General features: G+C 45.7%; 5 protein-coding genes across 5 annotated transcripts; 4 read left to right on the forward strand and 1 right to left on the reverse strand.

Moving 5' to 3' along the window:
- Positions 1-486: 486 nt before the first annotated feature.
- On the forward strand, positions 487-2,229 carry BHQ10_009475 (uncharacterized protein; the record flags this gene model as incomplete). The annotated part of the gene is made up of 1 exon (XM_040882394.1): positions 487-2,229. One exon carries the CDS (start codon positions 487-489, stop codon positions 2,227-2,229), a length of 1,743 nt encoding a protein of 580 aa, XP_040737977.1.
- A 4,078-nt stretch (positions 2,230-6,307) lies between these two features.
- Positions 6,308-7,789, forward strand: BHQ10_009476 (uncharacterized protein; the record flags this gene model as incomplete). The annotated part of the gene is made up of 2 exons (XM_040882395.1): positions 6,308-7,200; positions 7,264-7,789. 2 exons carry the CDS (start codon positions 6,308-6,310, stop codon positions 7,787-7,789), a joined length of 1,419 nt encoding a protein of 472 aa, XP_040737978.1.
- Positions 7,790-8,787: 998 nt separating this feature from the next.
- On the forward strand, positions 8,788-10,275 carry BHQ10_009477 (uncharacterized protein; the record flags this gene model as incomplete). Its single annotated transcript, XM_040882396.1, has 1 exon — positions 8,788-10,275. The coding sequence occupies one exon, from the start codon at positions 8,788-8,790 to the stop codon at positions 10,273-10,275; it is 1,488 nt and encodes a 495-aa protein (XP_040737979.1).
- A 5,857-nt stretch (positions 10,276-16,132) lies between these two features.
- On the reverse strand, positions 16,133-17,197 carry BHQ10_009478 (uncharacterized protein; the record flags this gene model as incomplete). The annotated part of the gene is made up of 2 exons (XM_040882397.1): positions 16,133-16,549; positions 16,607-17,197. The coding sequence occupies 2 exons, from the start codon at positions 17,195-17,197 to the stop codon at positions 16,133-16,135; spliced, it is 1,008 nt and encodes a 335-aa protein (XP_040737980.1).
- A 1,884-nt stretch (positions 17,198-19,081) lies between these two features.
- BHQ10_009479 (uncharacterized protein) lies at positions 19,082-19,940 on the forward strand (the record flags this gene model as incomplete). Its single annotated transcript, XM_040882398.1, has 2 exons — positions 19,082-19,416; positions 19,541-19,940. The coding sequence occupies 2 exons, from the start codon at positions 19,082-19,084 to the stop codon at positions 19,938-19,940; spliced, it is 735 nt and encodes a 244-aa protein (XP_040737981.1).
- Positions 19,941-20,120: the final 180 nt, after the last annotated feature.

Below are 20,120 nucleotides of genomic sequence, written 5' to 3' on the forward strand. Positions count from 1 at the left end.
CTCCTGATACAGTATGTGGGCCATTTATCACTAGTGATAAAATCGAGATCTCTTTCTTTGGATAAATCACGACCATTTATAACAACCAGACAATCCACCCATGCTGATCCTCGTAAATTATAGGTGATTTACGTCCAACATTGACCAAATATGCTCATACCGAATCTGGAGATAGTAATGGCCAATAACCGCCCAGGGATACTCATATCACCTCGTGAGTGGCCCCACAAACTCATTCTGGCATGAGTACGAGACCTATGGTTATCCTATCTACAATCCTGCACGTCTCGACTTCACGCTTAAACCACGGTGTTTGAGAGGGCGCTGCAATTGTGGGTATGAGCAGCTCTTCACCAAAAAGAAGAAGAAGACATCACTCCTCAAAGACATAAAAGCTCTATAGTCTCCTCATGACAGCCACAGGTCAATTTACAAGTTCTATCGAATTGAAACATCTTCTACCCTTAAATAACTTTTGCACTCACCATGGCTGTCAAGGACGGAGCTCGCTTTGACTTTATTGTCGTCGGCGGTGGCACAGCAGGCAACATCGTTGCTTGCCGCCTTGCAGAAAACCCGAATGTCAGGATCCTTGTTGTCGAAGCCGGCATTGGCACATCTAAGAATAACGAAGAGATCCGGACTCCCGGTCTTGCAATGGAAATTCGCGGTAGTCAATACGACTGGGCGTACAAGACAACCATGGTCAAGCGTGATGACTATGAGCGTATCGAAAAGCCCAACACCCGTGGAAAGGCCCTTGGTGGCAGTTCGTCGCTGAACTACTTCTCTTGGGTGCCCGGCTCTAAGGGTACCTTTGACTTGTGGGAAGAATACGGCGGAAAGGAATGGACTTGGGATCCTCTGATTTACTACCTTCGCAAGAGTGTTACGTACCATGATGACGAAGGACTCTACTCGCCAGACCTGAAGAAAATTGGCGGCGGTGGACCGATCCCAATTTCCCATGCCCGCCTTATGCCTGAAATGAAAGGTTTCCGTGACCTTGTCACCAAGGCTTGGAAGTCCACTGGGGAGCCTGTCACCGAGAACATCTTCGATGGAACGATGCGTGGTCTGGTTCACAGTGTAAACACGATCTACAACGGCCGGCGTTCCGGGAGTTTCCTCGCAGTTGCTGACAAGCCTAATGTCACAATTCTTCCCGAAGTTCATTCGAAGAAGCTTATTATTAACAATGCCGATCGAATTGCCAAGGGTGTGGTTGTGATTAACGCATCTGGGCAAGAGCTAAGTTTCTATGCCACCCGTGAAGTCATCGTCTCCGAGGGTGTCTTTGAGACCCCGAAGCTTCTGATGCTTAGCGGTATTGGACCAGCACCTGAGCTAGCCAAGCACAACATCCCTCTTATTGTGGACTCACGCCATGTCGGTCAGCATCTCTTGGATCACCCTGGGGTTCCATTTGTTCTCCGTCTCAAGGATGAATATTCAATGGACAACCATGTATTGCGCAAGGGCCCTCTACAGGATAAAACTCTCTCAGCATATGCCAATGGCCACACTGGTGCCATGGGATCTCCGTTCCTGGAGTTGATCGGTTTCCCTCGTATTGACAAGTACTTGGAGAAGTCTCCCGAATACCGTGCTGCCAAGGCTGCCAACGACGGACTCGACCCCTTTTGTCCGTACGGCCAGCCTCATTTCGAGCTTGACTTCATTCCTCTTTTCGGCAGTGCTTTCCAATGGCATTTCCCGCACCCCAAGAAAGGTAGTTATATGACGGTCATGGTTGACCTCGTTCGCCCTGTCTCTCCGGGCGGTGAGGTTACACTTAACAGTGCCGATCCATTGGAGCAGGCGAATATCAATCTGAACTATTTCGCCAACGACCTTGATATCATTGCCATGCGTGAGGGTATTCGATTCACGTATGACGTCCTCAAGAATGGCCCTGGGTTCAAAGATATTGTTGTGGATGAATACCCTTGGGAGATGCCGCTAGATGACGATGAGGCGATGAAAAGAACGGTGTTAGATCGTTCTCAAACCTCGTTCCACCCTTGTGGTACTGCACGCTTATCTAAAAATATCCAGCAGGGTGTGGTAGATGCCGGCCTTAAGGTCCACGGCGTCAAAAACCTCCGTGTCATCGATGCCTCTGTTATCCCTGAAATTCCGGACTGCCGTATTCAGAACTCGGTCTACATGGTTGCTGAGAAGGGAGCGGATGCTATCAAGAGTGATCATAAAGATCTTTATCATTAGTGGAAGGGGGTTTTATTTTTGTTAAAATAAATGACTGATACAGAGAGATTCGGAACCTTCATGTGTCATGGACCTGGATCCACCCTATTTCTAACAGCGTGTCGTAAACCGGATGATTCGTAATCCACTAGAAGAGAGAACTCTTCACTTAACGGCGTTTAAATGATATTCTGATATCGAAAGGGCCTGCCGGATGCCTAAGTAATAAACAAGCAGGCCTAGTAAGGCGTTATATGGACTACGTATTTCCCAATTTCTATGGCAAAGAACGCTTACTGCTCAACTATTAGATTATTAGATTAAATAGTGATTTTACATATAGAGTAGCAAATACTAAAATAGCATTTGTTATATTTCCATTCTTTGAGTACGGAGGGTGCGCGAGATGATGACTTGTCAGCCTGCGCGTATCCCTGCGACGTTCAAGGTAGCCATTTGAAGCCTATGTGTCAAAACTATAAAAGACACGCGATTCATGACTTGATAAATTCAATAAGGTCTTTGTTCACTTCGTCAACATTGATATTATGAATAGCGTGTGATCCTCCCTTGTAGATCTTCAGCCTGCCTTAAGGCAGGAGCTTTGCTGACTTCAGCCCAGAGGCCTTAATTGGAACAACTTGATCATCATCCCCATGCAGGACTAGCACAGGGATATTAATATTCTTTAGATCTTGTGTGAAATCAGTTTCCGAGAAATCCTTGATGGAGTCATACGCGGACTTGAAACTGGTGTTCATTCCTTATTGTCACCAGCTCCGGATTTATCCCTTACTTTTCTGTGCATCAGGTCAGTTAAATCTAAAGAACGGTCCGCTGGGTACATCTAGAAAGAACTGGGCTCGATCTTTATGCATGGCCTGCCGGAACAAATCGAAGACAGACTTGTCGGTCCCCTCGGGGTTGATATCGGTCTTCACCATCAGAGGAGGCACGGCACTGACAAGGACGGCTTTCTTAAAACAGACAGTGCCATGCTTTCCAAGGTAATGGGTGACCTCTCCTCCTCCATAAGAGTGGCCAACCATCACTGCGTCTTTGACCTTCAGATGCGCAAAAAGTTCCTCGAGGTCATCGACAAAGGTATCTATGTGATTTCCATCCTAGGTCTTGGCTAGCACAAGTTTGACTGTTGCAAAACTTAAAAGACCAAGGATTACTTGTTAATATTCTTGTTTCCCAATATTCGTCACTACCTAGAGTATGAGGAACCAATATCAAGATGTGTATTGACTCAGGTAAAGAGGTCAATAGATCCTGTTGCATGACCAGGAGTAGCTAGAAAGAACCTCTCGTAGTTAGTGCCATCGTTTACGGTGCGTGCTTGGTATGAGCGGCGTCGCTCATGATCCCGAGATATGTATGCGGAGCCCAAGTAAGCGACGTTTACGAAGCCGGGTCAAGTATAAATACTATCAACAAAGTAAGTTAGGTTATATTGAGCTATGACATTTGTAACGGACCGTCTACCTCAATTGATGCAGTAGTGCCGTGGGAATATCTTAGAAATGTTGAACCTCACTCGGGCTCTAGTCTAGTCAACGATACAAGCTGAACAATAAAATGTAACTGGGGTACCTAAAAAATATACATAAGATAGAAGAGACTCTTTGTATAGCCTGGTGTCTATATTAGTTGCTATGCCAGGGGCGACATGGTAAAGCCCTTGCACTAAGCCAAGGATGGAAATAAAACACATATCAAAATCAAAAAAGAAAATTTCTCCATACTAATGAGAATGCAAATCCGACTCCCGATCGACGCAGCCCGAAAGTGATGTCCCAAGCCGCTGATCCTTTATGTGCTGTGCCTTTTTCTGAGCTGGTATGAGGCTCACACGCTAACTACATTGTGAAGACTCATATGAAAGATAAGGCCTCGCAAGGTGAGGTCTACGAGGCCCTTAGCTGGTCCTTACTGTTGTTCATCTGATTTTGGGCTTCATAAACTACGTGCACAATCGCATCTTTTCCTAAAGTCAAGGTATGAGAGCTTGGTGATGGTTTCCGGCTAGTAAAGCTCATCCTCTTATTGCCCAGAAGCCTAAGTCCCAAATCATGCCACATTCTCTCGTCAACGATATCAACGAATCTCCATTGCAAGGAACGTCGATATTGGTATGTGTTCCGTTGAATCCTAGTCGTGCCAATTCGTAGTTCGTAGGCTTCGCTGTCCGTGAGTGCGCGCGCGTAGGCTTACAACTCCAGTATGAAGTTGCGGGCAATTTATACAGCGGTTAGCTTAAACTAGAATTAAAGCTATAGAAAGCTCTAGAATAAGAATCACACCAGTATAGAATTATTTTCAAGTAAATGACGCCGTGGTCTCTTGGAAATATAAGATTGAGTGAATAGCGACATAACAAACCATTCGTGGGGCCCTAACGTGTGAAACTTTCACTGATATGTTTAAATTACCTATATTAAAGAGCTCTAAAGATTATAGCTATATTCTGGAACTGATTATAATTCTTATGGGATAGCACATGTATGGAATAGGGGACGTTACGCTCTTATCATGGTGAGGGGACAACGCTCGAGAGATAAATAGGCATAGTGTAAACCTAATATATTTGCCGTAAAATCTAAAGTGGAACCCCATCAGGAGCAGGCTATCTGTAGGGCCATATGTAGGCATTTTTCCGGCTGAGATATTCTCAGTCGCAGGGCCCCAAGGCTATACGGAAGGATCTCGTCCATCTTAGCTACATTCTTCACACAACTCATATACAGGTAGCACTTCAAAGAATTGATTGTCTGATTGTCTGATTATCTAAAGAACTGTCGACTGTGATTAATGGCAGATATACAGAGCATACATGGAATTCGTGATCAAACTTCTCGCTAGGCGAATTACCCCAATGTGTAAATGTACAATCGTAAAGTCGAAAAGGATACTCTAGAATCCATTTCAAGGACTTTAACTGGTCAGAATTTGGCTATTTCGGACGATGGTGAGGATTAATTTCATGCAGCTAGTCATCTTGATTCCTCCTGCTCATTTCAACTTGCCAATTGCGATTGCAAGGAAGAAGGCGCTCGCCTGGCCCTCAACCGCTTGGAAATCTTTCACTAAGAATATGGAAAACGAAAGAGTGATATCGTGCCATGCGTCTCAAGCAAATTGATGAACTACAGAACGGAGTTATGCGCGCATATAACATTTAATTATACCAAACCTCTTACCGCCACAATGTTGGGGACCAGTTGACAATGGTGGATCTAGCTCTTATCTTTTCAATGGAAAACTACTCCACAGAATGATCAAGCACACGTGCGGCAATGCAAACATTACCGGTAAACTTTCAATTTTGGCGCCAAGGTGGATACCGGTATACGATGTACTGCGGTACTTACTTTAATCCAGCCCTTGTGTGTTAAATAGTACGCCCCAAAGGCGATTCTTACGGCCGTCTCACCCTCGCTATTTTACATAGCCCTGGATGGCTTACAAGCACGTACGCAGTATGTTGGTCACGGCAACTAGGCGCTGATCATATGGGCATAGTTAATGCTCGTTCATGTACCTCGTATGCAGGACATGGATTGACATTAATTTGAGAAGCAGCCAATCAGAGGGCTCGAGTACTAGAGTTTATTATCCGTCGGGAAATTTATTCCAATTGAAAATTAACCATACTTAGTAACTCGACAGATACTTCCAAGCTAAGGGCATGCTAAGGAACACAGGCCCACCACGACAGCGTTTCAGGCCATGGAAACAATCGCTCTTGAGCATTTGAGTAAGAGCCAAGCTCAGTTTCACCAGTACTTCCATTGGCCATGTAATTTGGATGAAACATCCAACGTATATAGCACAAGTTGAAAGTTAGGATCTGCGGTCGAGGCTGCCTTGGTGGTACTGCACGAATTTACGTGGATATGAGGATGTCTACGATAGGGGGTCGAGTTGGTACTATGTATCTATGTAACACTTTTGTGATTGATACCATGCCTTTCTACTTGACTTGGACTTTTCTGAGTTATCCAAGAGTTGATCTCTGTATATTCTTGAATTTTCACCCCAGACGCTCCTTTTTCTGATCATTCACACGCTCATTACATTTGTTCATCAAAACATGTTTTGCTTCAATCATTTCTTTAAACTTTTTGTTTTGCTCGTCCCCCTCGTGTCCGGGTTTACGCATCCTGGACTCCTCGTAACAAGCAACGATATCAATCGCATAAAACAAAAGCTTGATGCCCACAAAGATCCGTGGTTGGCATCATGGAGACAGTTGATTTCAATGAAATCTGCGAGTGCCTCTTATACCAACAATGCCGTCAGCAGCGTTGACCGAGACACTCAAGGCTCAACCCCGCCAAACGCAGACCGGCTCTGGCATGACGCAGGGGCAGCATTTGCTCTTGCGCTTCGATGGAAGATTTCCGGCGACACCTCGTATGCCGACACCGCCGTAAATATCCTGACAGCATGGAGTGACAAACTCTACTCCATCGGAGCGAATGACGATCAGTATCTGGTGGCGGGCCTGCAAGGCCACGAACTCGCTAATGTCGGAGAGCTGCTCAGGGACTATCCGCCCTTTGTATCTGGGGGAGGCCAAGCCAAGTTTCTCAATATGATGACCAGTCTCTTCCTGGAGAAAAACTTGTTCTTCCTCAACCACCGCGATGGGTCGGAGCATATCGTCAAGCATTTTTTCGCAAATTGGGAGCTTGCCAACCTAGCCTCAGCCATGGCTATTTCCGTGTTGACAGATAATCAAACCGCATGGGAGTATTCCATTGACTATTTCAAAAATGGGGCTGGCAATGGAGCAATCAACAATGCTGTGACTAATATCGTGCTGGAACCTGAGACCGGCAACCCATTGGGCCAGGGGCAAGAGGAAGGTCGTGATCAAGGTCATTCGGCCCTGGATTTCCAGCTGCTGGGTGTTATTGGACAGCAGGCATGGAACCAAGGAGAGGACCTCTTTGCTTACAACAACAGTCGCATTCTTCTTGGGTACGTCTCATTTATCTTGCGGCACTAATTGTCAAAGCTGTAGAGCTTATCGTGAAATACTAGGGCGGAGTACTTTGCTCGATATAATTTGGGCAATGATGTCCCGTTTGAACCCTACACCAATGGGATTGTCTCCTTCCACCAGATCAGCAATGCATCACGTGGAGCTTGTCGTCCGGCATGGGAACTGCTATACAACCATTATGTCGTGATTAAGAACCAGAAGGCGCCGTGGACCACGAAATTTTGGAACAAATCCTTGGAGCAATTTGGAGGACATGAACCAGGAGCGGGCGCTTGGGGGGAAGGAAGCGGGCATTACGACTCACTGGGCTGGGGTTCTTTGCTGTACCGGCTGGAGGAGTCTGATGTCGCACAGGCAGCGAATATTGCGATCAGCACTTCAAGTTTGATACCCTCTAGCATACTACGTAGTGTATATTCGGCCGTCGGCTCGTCATTGGTTCTACCTACAATTACACCTACTCACACCCCAAGCGGTCGCCGACACCATCATCACTCTCATTACAGTTCATCTGCTTCCACTTCGACAACCGTTCCGCCTCAGGACGCGTGTTACGCTGCTTGAAGTAATATCTCGGCTCCTACATGGTTTGGAGGAGTGAGCATATTTATTCTTAAATTTGTCAGCTTTCTGGGCATATCACCGGGTAGTGAGAATGTAGTTGGCCAGTTTCATTAGAAAGCTCCACTTGAACTGCCATGAAACTGAGTCTCAGTTGAGTGAATAAGTAGATTATTTATACACTTTAGATTACTGAATCGAAAGGCAAAGCATCGCTCACCATTACTCTAAAATTTGCAATTTTCATGTCTATTTTAGCACAGTAGTGGTGAAAGTGTCACACAGTCAACGAAAGAATCATTACTCTATGCAACGTAAGTATAGCCTCTGCGATCGAGCCAAAAACATCAAAGGGAGCGAGCTATAGCTAGTTCGTCATATCTCCCCAACGATAGGCAGATGTAATAGTTATGCGCAGCAGCAGCATGGATATTCCATACCGGAGCTAGCCACCATCGAAAAGTTGCATCTAGGCGGATGCGAGAAACATCACGTACCTATGAATGACACGTCCTCGGGAAAGGATGTCCGGTAAACCCCGCAAACAGCAAGGACCAACCTCACTTACTTAACGTCCACACCATCTCATACAGGAATCTCGGGCAAATGCACGGAGACGGGGACCGGTGCCCATCCGGGACTTTCTCCGGGTGTTTCCAAGCAAATGCATCCTCCGCGGGGCTCCACGAAATCCAGGTTCTCTAATCCGCGGGAGATTACTTGTGGCGGGAATAAACCATGAAAATCAACCCAAGTCCATCCGTGGCGAGGTCTGACCGAATTCTTCGTGCCTCATGAAGAAGCCAACCAGTTCCTCCCGGGGCTTTTCCCGCGTTTTACATTCGGTCTGCAAGATTGCTCGACATGGTCGGCTTCCAGTGCTGCAATCGTCCCCGGTAGTGGTAGTCTATTTTCTATTTATCGTCAGATTGTCCGCCTTCTCGCATCTTAATCATAACAGGCAAGGGAAACGCCTGATCTTTTAGTTCCTAGCGAAAAAGATGGCTAAGTCTCTATCATCCCTGGGTCGAGCCGCCTTTGCTGCGCTTGGTTTTATTATTGGTTTTTCTAGTACGATAGTCACCGCCGATGCCACGGCAGCTGGTCCTGGGAGCGTATTGGTACCTTCGATTCCCAGTCCCATCGCTCAATCTAATAACTACACCGTCAAGGTCCGCTCAGGGGGCGACAAGCAATGGCGGTCAGTCGATCTGTACTGGACCAGGGTCATGGTTGCTAATGTGACGACTGGTGCTGGAATATATCATAACTCATCTGTGGGAATATTCGACTTTGACGGTGTTGTCGATATCAGCATTGAACCCAGCCGGGATCTTTTCCCCTCGATTGACTCTGTTAGGATCCGACCCTTGTCTTATGACATTCCCTGGACGCTCAATGGGCGCACTATCCTGCTTACACTCTCGGAGCCTACGAACCTGGTTGTGGAAGTCAATGGTGATGTCTTCCAGGTTCTCCACCTCTTTCTCAACAAAATAGACACGGTTGTCCCTCAGCAGGTGAAGAATGGAACCGTAACCTCCTTTAGTCCTGGTTATCATCAGCTCAACCAGACATACAAAATATCGTCAGAAGAGACTGTGTATCTGGCTCCAGGAGCCGTGGTCAAGGGATCGTTCTTATTCCTCAACGTAGAGAACGCTCGCCTTATCGGACATGGTGTTATCTACGGCAGCAGCCTTAATGCAGTCAACGTGAGTTTTTCCAACAACATCCTCGTCGACGGCCCTACCGTTCTCAGCCCCTTGCACGCATCCGTCGGGGTCGGCTCTAGCCACGATATCCTCATCCGCAACTTTCGGGTCATCAGCTCCGGCCAGTGGGGCGATGGCATCGACACGTGGTGCAGCCAAAATATCACTTACGAAAAGCTGTTCATGCGAACGGGGGATGATTCCTTGGCTTTCTATCTTTCGTCATCGCCCTACAGTGGCGACAGTCAGAATATCACCATCCGGGACTCGTCCGTTTGGGCAGATGTGGCACATCCCCTCAATGTTGGCGGCTTTGGAGGAAACGAAACCATGTCTGACCTGACATTCGACAACATCGATATTCTAGATCAACACGAGCCGCAGATCTACTATCAGGGTTGCATGGCAATGAGTACTAGCAATGGCAATATTGTGAAAAACGTGCTCTTCAGCAACATTCGTGTCGAGAATTTCCGTCTGGGCATGCTGTTTAGTTTTAAAGTGGCATACAACCCCAAGTATGATTCCTTCGCCGGTGGAACTTTATCTAACATTACGGTGCGGGATGTCGAATACAATGGCTCGGACAGCAATATTTCCATCATGTCTGGTTATGACAAGAATTCACAAATTGAGTTTGTCAACTTTGAAGGATTGAGGATTAATGGCCAGCTTATCTGGTCAGGCATGCAAAAGGCGCCTTGGTATGCTGTGTCCGATTATGTGCCTATGTGGGTTGACGATCACGTGGTGAATGTAACCTGGTCAGAATAAATTCTGCAATCGATCTGATTGTCAGGTAACCAGGAGCAATTCAATACGAGCTAATGAATGCCTCGTCTTAACTTGGAAGGTTCCCGTCTTTTTCTTTCTCCTGCTTCAATTACAGTTAGTGTTATCACGCATTTTTTGACCTGGCATCAGCACGGATTTCAGCTAACTTTAAAAGACGTCATATAACTTCTATATCAGATCATTGGTATTTTTGTTCAAATAAGGGTGCCCCATACTTGCATAGCTTAAGTAATTCCTCTGGGACCCGGATTGAGTGGGAGGTGCATCTGTGAATTATGATTGAGAACTAAGGCAGAAACAACCGTAGTCCGCTACGAGACTGTAAATGTTGCCGTCCTTGGAGCTTTAGATAGCGGCAACTTATTAGGATGAGTATAGGCTCAACTGCAGCAAGTTTCATGCAGATACAAGCTGTCAAATATGGGTGGAGAGTATCGTGCTTTCAGTCTACCCTTGCTGAAAGCCCCATTCTCGGATTCAGCTTATTCAAATACAAAAGGAGTCGAAAGAGAGAAATGAAAGGTGCTTCTTTTTGAAAAATGATCGATTTTTGTTACAGACTAGAGCGTCTCTACAGACGGGACGTGACACGAGCGTTCTTGATATTATACAAAATGCTCATTCATGTCAGATGACCTTCTCACTTTCGTTGATTTCGAGCAGCGTAAAATGTGAATTTTTGTGAATGACAGGACAGCAGAACGTAAGAGTCGTACCTCCCTCTGCTTCTCTTCGGAATGATGTAATCTTTTTCACCCATGCCTGAAACGGCCGCTTGATGGATCGCATCTGGCCATGTCTTTCCATGCTGTCTAACGGACCGCTCTCGCCAAATCTGACGAAATCTGGCCGGTCTGAGATATGCATGGCTGCCATGAGGGCCCAAGGATCAAGCCGTTCTCCTGCCCAAAGTCGCGCGAACACATCGACTGAAAGCTCCACACTTCCATTGATGGAGAATGTGTCATTCACGTCCAGTTTTCGCTTCTTGAACACTTGATTACTGATTTGGCTGGCTAATCGGTCTATTGCCTTATCTAATGTGACTGCTGAAGTAGAGTCCTGCAGATAATGAGCCTGACCATAATCCTGATAAAGCCAGATTGCTAGATTGGGAAGTCTCACAGATTCTGATTGATGTTTTGCTTTTATTTCTTGCAATTCGTCCTCCGAGATGACATTTTTCTCTCGCAAAGTTGACTTTGGGGTCCACAGTCAGTTCCTGTGTGGTGTGGAGACTTTGCAGGATCCGTCGATGGACAGTGTGTGGCAGGTCCGTCTGGTGCCTATTGAGTAAGTGGACGATGTCAACCATCTGATAGACCGTACCCAGAAAGGACACACACTCGGTGAGATCCTGTTCAGGCATGAATGGAAACTCTGTTCGCTGTCTGGACAGATGTTTACCAACTACTACACGATGAGATCGCAGACTGTGAGTAAAATGGGACTTTGGTTTGAATCTCTACTAGCACGAGTTGTATCGGGATGAGTTGGTGTTCAAAGCTGGTGTCAATTTAAGATGGTGTCAGATCCGAGTTGACAGAGTGGGTCTCTCTCAGTTAGCTGTACCCTATTCTCACTAGCTGCAGGCTCAGCGGTCACACCGCAATAGTAGTCGCTCTAACAGAGCCCCTTGACACATCCATCAAGACTACAGAAAGCTTCAGAGTGCTAGAGGAAAGCCAGTAGAGCAAGTTTGACTTAGTGTTTTATCGTGATTTCTTTGTCTTAAAAAGGAACTGCGACACACGGAAAGATCCAAGGGCTCAACCCCTCTTATTACACTTACGTAAGCAAGAGTCACAACCAGGTCTTGCCCATGTCTTGATCTCTCTTCAATCAATCAATCAATAAATCAATCAATCATGCTCTATTATATTAATCCAGATTGATTCCCCTTGGATCTTCTATAACCCCTCAATACGTACAAGACCATGCTGTAATTGTTTAACTCCACAAAAGCGTGTGCTTTGGCTCATCTGTTTTCAAACCCTATCCGTAGTCGTGGCGTCAAGGACTCGATCCTTATCCACCCGTTTGTCACGTGCACCCGTAGCACTCATAGCCAGCTGTGAGACCTACGGATATGATCATTACTAACTTTTGGTACTTCGTCGAGAATGCCATCATCGCGAAAGTTAGAAAAATTTCATAAATTCGTTGCCATCCAGCCATTTTGTTTGGCATCCAAAACCTGGAACCTTATTACTGCTGCGATACTTCACCTCTTGTGGAAGACATACGGTGAGGTGACTTCAACGAGATGAACCAGTCTCGAGTAGGTGGAGCTATTACGGGTCTTGCTGTGGCCATGTCGTTTATACTGCTCTCGACGGTCACACGGATATTTGTGAGGCTTGTCTGGCCTGCAGATGACAAGCTCTTCCTGGATGACTATATCATTGTCTTTGCCACGGTTTGTTTCGTCTCCGTCCCCTTCAAAATGATTCTCTATATTAGGGCTGACTATCTGAGTGGTAGGCCGTTGCGGTTGCTGACTGTGTAGTGTTACTAGGTCTCGGTGCGGTCTATCCCTCGACTAGTATTTCACTCTTGCTGACTGAGTGTTGCTCTACGCAGAGATCCCTCATGGATTGGGGAGGCATATTTCAACAGTGAAATATGCTGATTTACAAAGCGTGTTACTGGTGAGGAGAGTCTAATTTGCGCCTTCAATAGACGCTGATACGTTGGTGGGGTGAGGAAACAGGGCGAATTTATTACCAGTCACTTGTACAATTTTGCACTCGCCGGCATCAAACTAAGCATCCTGGCGTTGTACTATCGAATCTTCATAACTGAAACGTTCCGGAAAATTGTTGTGGCAGTTGCCACCTTTGTCGTTTTGTGGCTCATCACAATCGAGATTTCTGTCTTCTTGATCTGCCGGCCGTTACAGACTTTTTGGAATCCCCGCCTTTCCAAAAACTGCCTCGATGTAACCGCCATGATATACTATGTAACAACGTCAAACCTAGTCACCGATCTTGTGGTATTTGTACTCCCGGTTCCGATAATTATTCGACTCCACACAACTACGAGGAGCAAGGTCGCCCTATGTATTCTATTCTCGATTGGAATTTTGTTCGTCTAACTACTTTCCCTGGACAAGCCAATCTCAGCTAAATGGAAATTATGTAGGACATGCGGCATCAGTGCCGCTCGACTGACATATGCCTATATCCAGAAATCACCTGATATCACTTGTGAGTGTACTACTATTCCTCTGTACCTTCAACCATAATTTCTCTATGGGGAAATCATGCTCATGTGACTTTCCAGATGACGGAGTCCCATTTACACTTCTTTCAACCTATGAAATGCTGGGTGGCATTATGTGCGCAAACCTCCCAATCATCTACAAATTGTTAAGGCGCACGTTCCGGGGAGTTCATTCTGCGGAACACTCACAGGAGCCTTTTTGGCTTTCCGAGAATAATGATGGCAACCCGGCCGGCTGAAATCCACTATCCAATAATTATTATTCTCTTGGCAACAATTATGCGACAACCTTCGAAGCGCAAACTGAGGCCCAGGTAGGCCACAATACATAAAAGTACGCACCTTAGACATGTTTTTCTATTGAGAATGAAGATTCCACCAGAGGAAGGTATGTCTGACGAAGCTAATATTAGAGGCTAGCAAATGATGTCTACGTAAACGTTTCAGCTACAACACGAAACTGCTTCTACTCGTCATTTTCCACATGGATAACCGCATCCTTCAACGTGCGAGCGGGAACCTGACGATTGAAATCATTTCGATCTCGCGATAGAATCTGACAAGAGCTCCATCTCCTGCCCGACTAGCCTTGTTTGAATACATCCCAACAATCCCTTCCCGCTCCATGTCTTCGATAGTTGGCTTTTTAATGACCCGCTCATCGGCTCTGTTCGGTATATGCTAGCGAAGCTACTCTCTGTGGGTATCAGTGGGTTTTGGTTCATTCGCGGTCAATCATTGTAAGGCCAGATAGACAGGAAAAACTTCCGGGAGACTTTCTTCTAGCCAATGAGCTCGGCTTTTGTTCGCTTTGTTTCTTGCTTGCCTTAAGTTCTCTAGAAGGCAAGAAGTGCCGATCGGAGTGCTGATTAGTATTTCTTCGTCTTTGCCGATTTTACCCAAGTCGTGTTGAATAACGCTGCCATGAGAGCCTTCAGGGCGACTGACTACAATATTGCCCTGACGAATATCGTGCTCCGCTGAAGTAGCTCCTTCGCCAATGCCTACCATTAAAGACGGAAAGACGAGTGAGGCCATCCGCAAGGAGATCCGTGCATTGTGTTTTGAGATGGAGGCAGCGGGCTTGATGGCGGACTTCCCTTGCCTTATAATTCGTGGTATATGTGACTATGCCAACTCGCATAAGAATTTATAATGGCAAGGCTATGTGCACTAGCGGCGGCGGCTCCCACGAAAGAGCTGCTAGGCTATGTTCTAAAAGGTGTATCTCAAGAAAGTTTAGTTGCAGAGATCTGTCGTCAGTAATATCAGCATTCTATAGTCATTTTTTAGATTTTCTGATACCAAGTTTCAATTATAATCACTAGCCCTGCTTGAAAATATTAAGCAGGATCAAAGGAAGGCTTTTGATCAACGAGAAAGCCATCACCGCGAAAATCTAGAGAGAGATCAACGTCGTTGTCATCAAGCACTCAAGACATCCACTTATTGAAATTCAAGAATATCAATCCGGATCGAGTGGAAGGAACGTGCGAGTGGGTACTGAAGAGCCCTGAGTATCTGCGTTGATGGAATGCCACACGCAATGATCTCCTGTGGATCTCGGCTGACCCAGGATGCGGTAAATCCGTACTAGCCAAATCCCTAATCGATGGGGGTGTTTTGGATTTCCGACCAAAATATTTGCATTGTGTATTTCTTTTTCAAGGACAATGATGAGCAGAATAACATATATATGGAATTTTCAAATATACGAACGATTAATATAAATTACTAACATTCGTCACCCTAGACAGCGGCCCTTATTCAGTGGCTAGCTTCAGCAGGTATCAATACTATTACTCCTAACATTCGTCACGGATTGATCCTGGGGGCGTATTGCGGGTGCGCACCGCAAGGCTCACAACCGCTGAGCCAAAAAGACCAAGACGTCTAGCCAGAGTCTAGACGTTGCCCTCGCACATATAAATCATGGGATGATCGGAAACAGAGATTTAGAGAACGGAGCGCGGGGATTGTAAGGGTTTATCCTTACCGTTGGTCAAACGTTTCACCTTTAAGTGGGCTGCACCCATTAAGTAGTACACCATTACTAGTGAAACACTAGTGCATACCCAAAAAAAAGTAGTGATAAACACGGGCCATGCGATCTCGACGCGCTCATGTCATATTACGGACGTACTTCTCGATGCGGTCGATTATACGAACGCAAACCCCGACCGACCAATAAGAAAATGCGCTTCTGTGAAGTCGATGGCTCTTGCCCCTAACTCCACCATCAACTTTATCTTCTGTTAATAACTTGAATTGAGAATACGTCGGAACCTTCCCGGTGACTGCCCAGATGTGTTTTTTGCAAGAGTAATACGGTATGATGGTCTTGCTGGAAAATCAAAGCCATGAGCAAGCACGAGCCGCAGAATCCCTATATCAAGAATATAGTGATAATTGGAAGACAATTGGAAGAAAATTGGCCTATATTGAAGATAAAGTACCCAGGGTACATGTGGAAGAGAATGTAAAAATTATCCAGACAATTTTGAGTGACGACATCTGATACATCATATGCTTCATCTCTGCAGTTCTCATCATATTTTGCACGTGTGGCACTGCAATCGAATGAATTCTAAGTATTTAAGTGCTTTCCTCGTCAAGAAAAATTTGAGGTACTGTCAGTTCGGGTCTCTCCTGCAGAATTGGCATTCTTAACGATAATCGTCTCGCCTGTGGCGCTGGTAATTCGCACGTCAACATAATCAACGCCAAAACCACTGGCATTTTGGAAGAAGTTGTACTCGCTCCGCGTAGTAGGTTGCCACGTATTGCCACCATCGGTGCTAACCTCAAGAGATTTGACTGGCACATTGGAATTAACGACCTGCATACTAAACCAGTACTTGGATGATCCGGATTGGGTGCTCAAGTAGAGGGGACTGGGGATATCGCACTTGACGAACTCCCAGTCCACGTCGATACGTCCCACTTTGAGATCAGCCAATTGGGTGAAACCATTGGGCAGTAGGTCAAGGTGGTTCAAACCGCAGTCGCCAGGACACTGATTGACAATCTGCTAAAATTAGTATCACACAAAACCCAGAGCGTCTGCTTCTTGCGCTGAACTGACCATGAGCTTAACTGACTTTCCATCTTGACCAGTTACAGATACGCAAGCACCACAGTAGGCAGAAGTATCCCAGTTGTCTACTGAGAGAGCTGCGCCATAAATTCCCGCGGGAAGGTTGTAACCCGCAGTTGAAAACATACAAGTTCCATCTACATCGCCACCATCATAAGATGTAGCCTGGCCGTGCATAATGCCGCCCAATGGTGATGCCGCGCTCGGTGAAGGGGAAGGAGAAGACGACCCTTGTGAGGTGCTCGAAGTTGAAGAAACCGGAGGAGCTGGTGAATTGGAGACTGGAGAAACCAAGGTAGAAGAAGAGACGACACTGGCGTTGGGTGCGATGGATGGAACCTGAACATCCTGTAGCGTTGGCGAGACGGGTGAGCCACTGGCGTAGGTGACACTTTGAGCCGAAGTAGCTGAAGATGATGTTCCACCACTACCCAATGCCGTTGCGGATGGCGTAACGATCCCGGTTGAGGCAGGGTAGGGAATTGGAAGTACGGAAGTTGACGTGGCGGGAACAGCAGCTTTTGCTGAGCTAGCGATATGGCTTATTGGTGTGACTATGGTTTGGACGTACATCGCCATGGTATATCCACTGGGGCAGCTTCCGAACGCGATATCAGCCCTGACACTGGTGCTTAAACCAACCAAGCCGACAAGAATGGCCTTCCAATACATCCTGAATAATAAGTAACTTGAAGCGGAAAACGAATGATAGAAAGTAGCGAAATTCACACAAAAGGGTAGGGAGGAAAGTTAATTCCAAAAGCAGAAGGAAATAGAATCAAAGACTGATTGCGATCAACGCGAGACGGGTAATGTTTAAAGAGAGTAATCCTGTGGCAATGAAAAACAAGTCAAAATATCTGTAACAGCTTTTCGTCGGCCGCGCCTGGAATGAGGGTAGATTATATCTATCCTCAGCAAGCTGGCATGTATCCTGCCAGGATACTTGAATTTTGCTCCGCAGATATTGAGGCTGAACAAAGTTTCACGGTGCTCCACTGTGGAAATTGTATTGGCGGGCCATGTTTCACTTAAGAACATTGATAATGCGGTGGTAAAATGAATGAAGCTAATATCTCGAGAATAAGATCCTCGTGGGTTAGCTCACCAATCTGTTGAATCTAAATCCACATGAACTGGTGCTCAATCTGCTCATGTGCGCCATCTAAGCCTGTATACTCGATGGCTTGCTTCTGTTCCGGGTAATTTCTGACTTGTGTCGAGTCTCGATGCAGGTGAAATGAAGGCCCGTTAACTGTTTCCAGGCTTCTATCTCTTTTTAAATTAATCTAATAGGGGATCACAAGAGTGCGTTGCTTGTTTGAAGATATTGCTTTTTGCTCTGGATAGATCTGCTCGCAATTCTGCTTAAAACAGGATTCTAGAGCCATCATAGAGTTTGGGTTAATTGAGCATTATATTCAAAACATCTGTTTGGACAAGACTGTGTCCCTTTTCAACCGTCAGCTAATTCCGTTTTGTTGTCTATTCTACTGTTTCATCAATACTTTAAAGACAGCAAATTACTCTTGCTCCTGGATTTATAACTATTTTTAATAAGCAAGCATCCAATCTCTATTCCGATTTTTCATATCCTACAAATATAAAAGGACGATTAGAGCAGGTCTTGCTAGCTGATCTGAAGCAGACTCAACTAAATTGTTTATATTCACTGCCATGATGTAGCCACTATGTAGCCACTACCCAACGCGAAACCGATCAGAAACCCCTTCGAGGAACTTACTACTTTGAAAACAAGAAAGAGGTGGCTATATTAAAGACATGAATGAGAGATATATCGTCTAAAATATCATCCATGCAAATCATCGCAGCGCAAAGATTGCAGATTTTACTGTAAAAAAATATCTCGTATAATATCCACTCAGAATAGTCTAGATGAAACAATCGCATTTGAGGCTCCGTTTCCACGATATTAATTTATGGGTCCGCGTTACTCATTTGGGAGAATATGCCGGCTAATAAATTTAACTTAGATTGCAAATTTTTGGATTGCTGGAGGCCAGTAACTACCATGGGTACGAGATCGCCTCCTTAATTACCTTTACAGCGGATAAATTCCATAATACAGAATAGTATCTTTGCCGGTCTAGGGCTAAGTGCCGACTACTAAGCCATTTTGAAATCAGCATCGTTAAGAATTTTCCGTGCGCTCTATAAGATATGTCCGCTAGTTGGTTTTTATCCAAATTTACCGAAGAAACAGAGGATGGTGGAAGCAGTTATCCGCTCAGCCAGGTTTCATCCATCTCCGAACCTTGAAGCCTCAGATGGATCTACCGCCAAGAATCGACCAGCAACTCTAGATATAAACCAAACATGTCTGTACTACAGATACAACAGCAGTCACAATCTTAATTTCCTTCATCTCTAAAAAGCCAAGCAACTGCACTCTTCTTTCGTTACTCCCACTTTTACGCTCGCTAAACAACATACTCCTTCAACATGAAGCGTTCTTATTCTCTTTTACTACCAATCCTTGCGTTGGGCAATACTGTGACTGGATCCGTGATTGCCAGGCGAGACTTGTGTGGTCAGTATGAAACCCAATCTGTCGGACCATACACTTTTTACACGAACCTCTGGGGCGAGAGCAGTGCTACATCTGGATGGCAGTGCTCTGGCATTGACTACCATAGCGGAAATGAAGTTTCATGGCACACTGTTTGGGACTGGGCGGGAGGCCCATCTTCTGTCAAGAGCTACTCAAACATTGAGTATGCATTTGGTTGGAAGCAGTTTTCTTCCATCTCGAACATCCCAACAACCTGGAATTGGAAGTAAGTGTCGCGTTCATCATCCTGACCCGTTTCTTGTTTGTGGATTGTATATTGCATTGTATAAACATGTTCATACATTCGTTGCCATTTACCCAGCTGACGTGTGCATCTTCGAAATGTGTAGATACACAGGCTCAAATGTCGTTGCGGATGTCTCGTATGATATTTTTACCTCTCCCTATCCCGATGGACCAGCTTCCTATGAGATCATGATCTGGGTCGGTGCACTTGGTGGTGCTGGGCCTATCTCTAGCACTGGAAGCCCGCTTGCGACTGTCGATATTGCTGGCGCTACATGGAAGCTTTACAAAGGCCCCAATACCTCTTGGACGGTCTTTAGCTTCGTTGCTGAAAACGAACAGACAACTTTCAATGCGGATCTTATGGACTTTTTCCACTATCTGATTCAGAATGAAGGCTTCCCTGCTAGCCAGTACGTGCAACATATTGCATCTGGGACCGAGCCTTTTGATGGAATCAATGCGCAGTTGACAACTACTGAGTACATGATCTCGGTCAACTAAGTTGACGAGGGATGTCTCAACGAGTTGTTGTTCTGCAATATAATTCTGTGACTAGCACTTAACCCACCTGATTCGGTACGAAACAATACTGTGTTAGGTTCATTCTCGGTCAATACGAGTCTGAGCTTTTTGCAAGGCGTTGGGACCAAAGGCTAGATAAATTGCTAGTTACCTTTTTTT

This window comes from Talaromyces amestolkiae (assembly GCF_001896365.1).
Source record: "Talaromyces amestolkiae strain CIB chromosome Unknown scaffold24.1, whole genome shotgun sequence".
In the NCBI taxonomy this organism is placed as follows: domain Eukaryota; kingdom Fungi; phylum Ascomycota; class Eurotiomycetes; order Eurotiales; family Trichocomaceae; genus Talaromyces; species Talaromyces amestolkiae.